Below are 8,339 nucleotides of genomic sequence, written 5' to 3' on the forward strand. Positions count from 1 at the left end.
TCATGTCCTCCAGCCTTAGGGCGCTCTCAGGTGGTCTAATCTCCTCTTATGGAGGAGAACTGAGGCTCAGCGGTTGGGGAACTTGTCCAAGGTCCAGAGCCCGTGGAGGCAGAGTGGGGCCTCACAGGTCCACGCCGTTTGCAGCCCTCTGGAACAAGCAGATGGGTGCTAAGGATCAAGACCCGGCGGGTCCCTTCGGAGCATCTGGCCCAGGCAGGAGACCCAGAAGTCCGCCGCCCCGCCCCCAGCGCCCAGGCCCCGCCCCCACGGCCCAAACCCCGCCCCCAGCGCTGAACACCTCCCCCAGCACCCAGGCCCCGCCCCAGCGCCCAGGTTCTGACCCCAACATTCCACTAGTCCCAGCACCCTGGCCCCTAACGTCACGCCCACCCCAGCACCCAGGCTCCTCTCCCCAGCGTTCAGGCCCCTCCGCCAACTCTCCGACCCCGCGCCCGTCCTAGGCCCCGCCCCATGCCCCGCCCCAGCGCCCTGGTCCCTCCTCCGACTCGCCAACCCTGAGCTCGCCCGAGGCCCCGCCCCATGCACCGCCCCAGAGCCTAGGCCCCGCCCCGACAGCCCGACGGTCGACATCCAGGCCCCGCCCCCTTCCTCCCGCCCCCGGAGGAAGCGGAAGTGGCGGCGGGCCGGGCGGAAGCCGGAAGCGCGCAGCGGGCCGGGTCGCGGTTGTTGGGGCGGCTGGTGCGTTCGAGTGCGCGGCCATGGCGGAGAAGTTCGACCACCTGGAGGAGCACCTGGAGAAGTTCGTGGAGAACATCCGGCAGCTCGGCATCATCGTCAGCGACTTCCAGCCCAGCAGCCAGGCCGGGCTCAACCAGAAGCTGTGAGTGGCGGCCCGGCTCCCCGGGCGGGGTGCTGCGGGGCCGGGCGGGGTGCTGCGGGGCCGGGGCGCTCGCGGGGGCCGGGCCGACGCCCGCCGCGCCGGATCTGCTGCCGAGTCCGTGTTGCGTTCGGGGGCGTCCGCGTTGCCGCCCCGCCTCCCTGCTTTGCTGGACTTTCCCTCGTGCCCGCCTGGAGACGTGGCCGTGGCCGGACGTGCAGTCTCCGTTTCTGGGCCCGTCACACGGAACAGTGCTTCGCATCCGAGCCTCTTCCAACCCCGGTGTCGCTCCCTCCCAGCTGCTCTTCGGAGACCTTTGGGGAGTTCAGTCTCTGTCCCCAGAGGGGAGACAGGCTTCACAGCGAGCGCCCAGAGCGGGCCTCGGGAGGGCTGGGGCTCCGCAGCCTCCCGCTGCACAGGCCTGAATGTGGGGCGCTGGGGGTGGGTGGCGGTGGGAGGGAACATTTAATCATGCAGGCTACAGTGCTAGGCCTTGGGAGGATACAGACACCCGGCCTCAGCCCAGTGACTGGGTGACACCCGCTGCTGTAGGGATAGCGGAACTTGGTGCACCCGGGCGATTCAGAAAGGAGCCAGAGACATGGACAGCTTTCTCTGGCCAGACTTTTACTGTGCATGCTTAAGCTGGAGAGTACCGCCCCGTAGTTCACTGAAGTCCCAGGAGAAACCTTGCGTACGTCAACGTGGTTGTTTTTGAGAGAGGGGTTATAGTTTTCATCAGATTCTCAAAGTGGCTGGTCTCCCCTCCTGCCCACACTGGCAATTTCTAGTTTAGAAGGGAAATCAACACCTATTTGAGGGTGTTCTGGGACCCCACAGCTGTCCTAGGGATTCTGTAGATAACCAGAGTGTAAGCTGAGGGAAACCCATGTAGGTTGGAGGAGCGCTCTGGGCAGCCTCATCAGGCAGCTCTGTGGGTGGCGTTTATGCCATCTCTCTGAAGTCACCGGTGTCCCTGTTTTTGTCTTTGCCCAGGAATTTTATCGTTACTGGCTTGCAGGATATTGATAAGTGCAGACAGCAGCTTCATGATATTATGGTACCCCTAGAAGTTTTTGAGTAAGTATCCTTTCCTGTATTCATTGGGTAAGATTCTTGTTTGCTTGTGGTGTCAGGTGCCTTCGACCACAGGTGGCTAAGTACTTGCTGGGTGGTCAGCACAGCCCAGGGGCTGGGAACAGATCAGTGAGCAAAACAGACAGAAATCCTGCCTTCTTGAAGCTATAAAATAATTTCGTGGAAGTAGGGGGCTGAGGGATTCTGGTTGTGGCTCTGCCCTTGTTTGTTTCCCCTCTGGCAGTCCCTGAAGCCCCTCCACAAAGGGTTTCCCCGGATGGGGCTGGGCCTGGAGTGCAGGCCATGTCCTGCTTCTCGTCCTCATCTCTGAGGCCAGACTCTGGGCCGTTCTGCTTTGCCTTTGTTGAGAGTGTGTAAAATCTACCTTACTGTATTACAGGGTGTTGTGAGGATCAAGAAGATAATGAAAGCATTTTGAAAAATACAAATGCCAGGCAAACATGATTGTGTCGGGGCCTGTGGAACTCCCCTGAATCCCTGATTGAGTATTGCTGGGTTTCCTGAGTTATTTTTGTTACTAGACGTGATATGAGATCAAGTTGTCTGTATCTGGGAGGTGATACAAGTGAGGGGATCCTCGTTCAGCTGGCTCCTGGAGATCCTTTCATCCATAAAGTAGTCCCACTTTATATAACTCACTTTTTTTACTGTAAAAACCCACCCATTGCTGTTGAGTCAATTCTGACTCATAGGGACCCTGTAGGACAGAGGAGAATTGCCCTATAGGGTTTCCAAGGAGCGCCTAGTGCATTCCAACTGCCAGCCTTTTGGTTAGCAGCCGTAGGTGTTAACCACTACGCCTCCAGGTTCTCTGAAAACCAAAAATAGGTATCGCCCACGAGAACGTTATTTGAGGTGTTTTGTATTTCCAGGTACATAGATCAAGGTCGAAACCCCCAGCTCTACACCAAAGAGTGCCTGGAGAGGGCTCTCGCGAAAAACGAGCAGGTGAAAGGCAAGATTGACACAATGAAGGTAAGGCAGGAGGAGAAATTGGTGTCAGGACACGTGTGAGAAGATCCTCGCAGGCCACAGGTTGCCTGACAGAGCCTGTCGTTCTTCCCCGAAATTGCAGAACGTTGATTCTTTCGTAATGAGTTGTGATAGGTGGTGATGCTGAATATCTGTGAGTTGTGTGGTTGTCTTCTTTGAAGAAGTCCAGGTTAATTTTTATGATTGTTTGTTGTCTCCAGTTAACTGCTCCCATTTTTTAAAAAGATTTTAGGTTCATTTTCCAGTTCACACTTTTATTGATGCTTTCTGACTCCTGTGTTGAGGATTTTTCTAGAGATCAGGGTTCTCTGGTATAGAGAATTTGTGAACATTTTCACTCACCACGATCGTCTCCGGCTTCTGACCGCCATACTCTTTGGTACCCTGTCCCCCTGAGCGTGTTTCCCACAGAGAACTTATTCTCTGGTGTTCTTTACTTTGATGAGATTCAGAAAACGCTGTGCATTTTGAACACGAACTACGTGATTTTTTTTCCTACTTAAATCGACTTAAACGTGGTTCAGGTTGGTAGGTGTTTTTTAGCTGGGCAGCCCAGCTCGCTTTGGTAGCTCCCCATTTCTGCTCGAATCCTTCTCACCTTGCCTGCAGCTGTGGAGCCCCTGCCCTACCCCCCGCGCCACCCGCCCCACCCACCCCACCCGCCGGCCTGCATTCCGCAAGGCCTCCTTTCTTTCCTGGAATACTCCAGACTCTGTTTCTGCGGGTTCTTTCTCTTGATGCCTCCTCTGCTCTGATCTCCTCCTCTCTTTTTCTCAGTTCTCTCCCCTCCACCAGCTGGTTAGGCCACAGGGTCACAGGGGACCTGGATGTCTGTTCCTGTGAAGGCCCATTGTCCACCCAGGGCCAGGCGGACACCTGGTGGCTGGGCAGTGTCTGTGAGCCTCTGGGTGCTCAGAGGGCACCTGGCCGAGGGGAGGCACAGGGCAGAGGCGGTGTGGAATGGGTTTCACCTGACGGCCACACTGCTGTGGGAGCTGCAGCGTGTCCTAACGTCCCACCCAGCAGATTTTGTGCCTGCTGAGAAATGCCCCCAGAGGTGTTGCCATGTCTTAGCTGAGAGGACGGAGCCCAGACGTCATCACCGTGTTGCCAGTGCCTCGTGGGTCTGAGCGGCCGTGGGCTCAGTGTCTGTTCAGGGCGGGGTTCTGAGCAGTTGTGAGCTCAGCGTCTCATTCACGTGGGGATCTGAGCAGTTGTGGGCTCAGCGTCTTGATCAGGTGCGGGTCTGAGCGGTCGTGGGCTCAGTGTCTTGTTCAGGCGGGGGTCTGAGCAGTCGTGGGTCCAGCGTCTGGTTCAGGCAGGGGTCTGAGCGGTCGTGGGCTCGGTGTCTGGTTCGGGTGTGGGTCTGAGGGGTTGTGAGCTCAGTGTCTCGTTCAGGTGTGGGTCTGAGTGGTTGTGAGCTCAGTGTCTTGTTCAGGTGTGGGTCTGAGCAGTCATGGGCTCAGTGTCTCATTCAGGTGTGGGTCTGAGCGGCCATGGGCTGAACGTCTCGTTCAGGTGTGGGTCTGAGAAGTCATGGGCTCAGTGTCTCGTTCAGGTGTGGGTCTGAGCAGTCGTGGGCTCAGCGTCTTGTTCAGGTGTGGGTCTGAGCTGCCATGGGCTCGGCGTCTCGTTCAGGCCTGAGGCAGCCCCCCTGCAGCTCTGGTATCAGGTGGCATCTTATCAGTAGCCAGTTGGGACAGTTTTGTTCTGCTTGAAAAAGAGGACTGGGTAGTGTTGTCGAGCAGTTACCTCTCTGTATTGTGGCTGCTGATACACGTGTGATGTGCTCTCCGTTTCCACTGGGCTTCTGGTAAAAACCCCACACCTGTGGCACGTCAGAAAGCCCACCGAGGGCAGCAGGGCCGCGTGGCCGCTCAGTTAGTCTTGCCTCTGGTTTGGTTGCCATTTGGTGCCGTTTTCTTCCAGCTGAGTTCTGCCAAAGTCGCAAGTCACAGCTCTGAGGCCTCTGTTTTCCTGGTGCGCCCTGCACTTAGACATCAAAAGTCAGGTTTTAATGATTGTTGTGAGCTCAAGGTCTCCTGTGGAAATTGATTTTAAACGGTTCAGGTGTATTTTGTGTCTGTCCATTGTTCTGTGTTTTATATAAAAGTAAAAAAAAAAACAAAAGCTAAACCCCGTTATTTTTGAGTTGATTCCAACTCCTAGCTGCCCTGTAGGACAGAGTAGAGCTGCCCCACAGGGTTTCCGTGGTTGGAAATTTTGACGGAAGCAGACTGCCACGTCTTTTTCCCGAGGAGTGGCTAGAGGGTCCCGACTGCCGACCTGTCCGTTAGCACCTGGGTGCTTAACCACTACCTCACCAGGGCTCCTTTCTTTTTAGTATAGCTGCGAAGGAAAAGGTTTTGGGATTGGCAGGCACTTACCTGCTTTGAAGGTGGGGCTGAAGCAGATGTTGCTCGGGTGAGTCAGTCAGGACGCGGTGACGTCTGACAGGTGTCAGGTGCTCCGAGAGCTTCCCGTGTCTGCAGACGGGCTCACGTGGCTGAGTGAATCGTGCCTTCATCCTGTGTCACGTCGGACTGCCGGACGCGTGCCGTCTGCAGAGTTACCTCCGCCTGCGTGGCTGGCGGCCTACAAGAGGTGCTTGTCTGAAATTTGAAGCAGGAGGGGAGAAGTCGTGTTTGAATGTGTGCCCCTCTTCCGGATGGGTGTCTGTGCACCTCTCGTTGTGGCTGCAAAACCTCGCTTGTGATGGGCCTGCCCGGCGTTGTTCGTGGGCACTGGGTGAGCAGGCAGGAACCTGCACCCAGGGTGAGCCACACTGCAGGGGCTGCTCCTCTGGATGAACCTACTCAGGTGGGGGGCTCTGCTGTGTGTGTGTCATATATGTGTGATATGTGTGTGTGTACGTGTGCAGTGTATGTGATGTGTGTGTGGTGTGTGTGTGTGTGATATGTGTGTGGTGTGTGTGGGGAGGTGTGTGTATGTGTGATACATGTGTGGGGAGGTGTGTGTGTATGTGTGATACGTGTGTGGGGAGGTGTGTGTGTATGTGTGATGTGTGGTATATGTGGCATATGTGTGTGGGGGGAGGTGTGTGTGTATATGTGTGCAGTGTGTGGTATATGTGTGTGGGGAGGTGTGTGTGTATGCGTGATACATGTGTGGGAGGTGTGTGTGTATGTGTGATATGTGTGTGTGGGGAGGTGTGTATGTGTGATGTGTGTAGTATATGTGGCATATGTGTGTGTGGGGGGTGTGTGTGTATATGTGTGCAGTGTGTGTGGTGTATGTGTGTGTGGGGAGGTGTGTGTGTATGTATATGTGTGCAGAGTGTGTGGACTATATATGTGTGTATGTGTAGGGTGCCTGTGGGGTGTGTAGTCTTTAACTGGGGCAGTGGGTCTAAAAGATGTGTGACAGTGTGCATTTTTCTTTATAGAAATTTAAAAACCTGTTGATTCAAGAACTTTCTAAAGTATTCCCAGAAGACATGGCCAAGTATCGGAGCATCCGAGGGGAGGACCACCCCCCTTCCTAACTGTCCTGTTGTTCCTGTCTGAAGATGCTGACCTGGGCCTTTATTGATCGCCATGACTGTGACACAGGTCTGACTGTGAGCTCATGCCGACATCGCCTTCATGCTGATGGGGCGGCCCTCAGCCTCAGCCACCTCGAGTGAGGCAGCTGGAAGAGGTAAAGGCGGTGCTGTCTGACCCTGAGTGCGTTTGTCTCCTCTTCAAGCCTCAGACGCCCGGGGCCACACAGCTCTGAGTGCGGTTTTGGCTTCCTGTCCGTGGGGAATACCCATTTCCCATTGTCATCGAGTCGATTCTGTCTCATGGAGACCCTATAGGGCAGGGTAGAACTGCCCTATAGAGTTTTCAAGGCTATAATCTTTAAGAAAGCAGACTGCCACATCTTCCGCGGAGCGGCTGGTGGGTTCAAACTGCCAACATTTCTGTTAGCAGCCAAGTGCTCAACCACTGCGCCACCAGGGCTCTGTGGGAAATAGGGCCCAGAAAATACTTATGGAAATATGATTTATAAATTAAAGTTTTTTTAAAAATTATGTTTTGTATTTTTGCTCTTATTACTCTTCTTGTCCCATTTTATTGTGATTTCAAAGAAGGCTAAAAAGAAAAAGAGAATTAGTTTAATGTGGGAAGTACTTAAATAAATTGTATTTACATTTTCCAGAGTGGTGCATCAGTAATGTGCTCAATATGACTGTTGACGTGGATTTTAACTAGACATGTGCGTGTGGTAAAGCCTTTAAATATCCATATGGGTTATTTCATGTAATCATTCATTGCAGCATTTTTACAGCATAGTACTGTGTATCTCCTAAACAGTTCGTCATTGATCCCCCAAAGTGTTAGCAATGCTCATAAGAAAGATTCTTCTCCAGGCCCTTAGGCAGGAGAAGCCGCAGCAGGTCACAGTGTTCTGTTTGGCCTGCACCCTCGCTCGTGGAGAACGTCTGGCATGCTGTGGGAGGCAGGCTCACCCACACTGAAAATGCCCTCTAGGGCAGCGTCTGTCCCGTCTTCCACGCTGGCATCTGCTCAGGAACCACATGGGTGTTCTGTTAAACTGCGGGTCCTGATGCAGCCGGTCTGGGGGTGCTTGAATTCCTGTGTTCCTCGTGAACCCTGGCAAGGCCGCTGCCCGCCTTTGGACCCACTGTGCAGCAGGCTCTGGTGCTCTGTTCCCGAGGTGACCAGCAGACCCCATGTGGTGTGACGGAGGGGCTTATCAGAGGGGTGGGCTGCAGTTCAGACCTGCAGACCCCGCGTGGGGATGACAGAGGAGCTTATTAGACAGGCGGGGTGCAGTTCAGACCTGCAGACCCCGCGTGGGGATGACAGAGGGGCTTATCAGAGGGGTGGGCTGCAGTTCGGGCCTGCAGACCCCGCGTGGGGATGTGACAGAGGGGCTTATTAGACAGGCGGGGTGCAGTTGAGACCTGCGGGGTGTGGACCGGAACCCTGGCTTGTGGGTTTGCTTTCCCATGAGCTGTGCCCGCTCGACCCTTGCCTCTGAGGTCTTCCTTCTCAGTGGCATTTTGCTTAGAGCAGTGTGAGTGTGGCAGCCTGGAGTGGTCTGTGTCACACGGGACTGAGTGACTTAGTGAAGTGAGGGATGCCTCCAGCCCTGACTTCTCCATCGACCCCACTTGGTCCTGAGTCAGGGGCTTTGTGGCCTTGCTTACTCACAGTTGGGGGCCGAGCCCCTTACAAAGCTGCTGCCTCATTAGCAGACCCATTCTCTCCAGAACTCTATCAGGACAGCGGTCCCATCCAGGGACATGGTTCCTTCTGGATTTGGCATGCCCCTTCCCTGTGGGCCCTGGTCCCTGCGCAGCTGCATTGGATTTCTGCCTTTAATGCCCTGGGGGCTGGTGGTGCACAGGGCCTTGGGGAGGGTGAGCTTTCTCCTGAGT

General features: G+C 55.1%; 1 protein-coding gene across 2 annotated transcripts; it reads left to right on the forward strand.

Moving 5' to 3' along the window:
- Positions 1-655: 655 nt before the first annotated feature.
- MED10 (mediator complex subunit 10) lies at positions 656-6,965 on the forward strand. Of its 2 annotated transcripts, none has more exons than XR_010318259.1 (4): positions 656-841; positions 1,835-1,918; positions 2,809-5,749; positions 6,336-6,965. XR_010318259.1 is itself a non-coding variant. In XM_064270494.1 (4 exons), the coding sequence occupies exons 1-4, from the start codon at positions 720-722 to the stop codon at positions 6,432-6,434; spliced, it is 408 nt and encodes a 135-aa protein (XP_064126564.1). In that variant the 5' UTR covers positions 656-719; the 3' UTR covers positions 6,435-6,965. The 2 variants fall into 2 exon arrangements, 1 of the variants encoding a protein (XP_064126564.1); XM_064270494.1 differs by having other exon boundaries at positions 2,809-2,911.
- The last annotated feature ends 1,374 nt before the right edge of the window (positions 6,966-8,339 follow it).

Source organism: Loxodonta africana, chromosome 2 (genome assembly GCF_030014295.1).
Source record: "Loxodonta africana isolate mLoxAfr1 chromosome 2, mLoxAfr1.hap2, whole genome shotgun sequence".
Taxonomy (NCBI): Eukaryota; Metazoa; Chordata; class Mammalia; order Proboscidea; family Elephantidae; genus Loxodonta; species Loxodonta africana.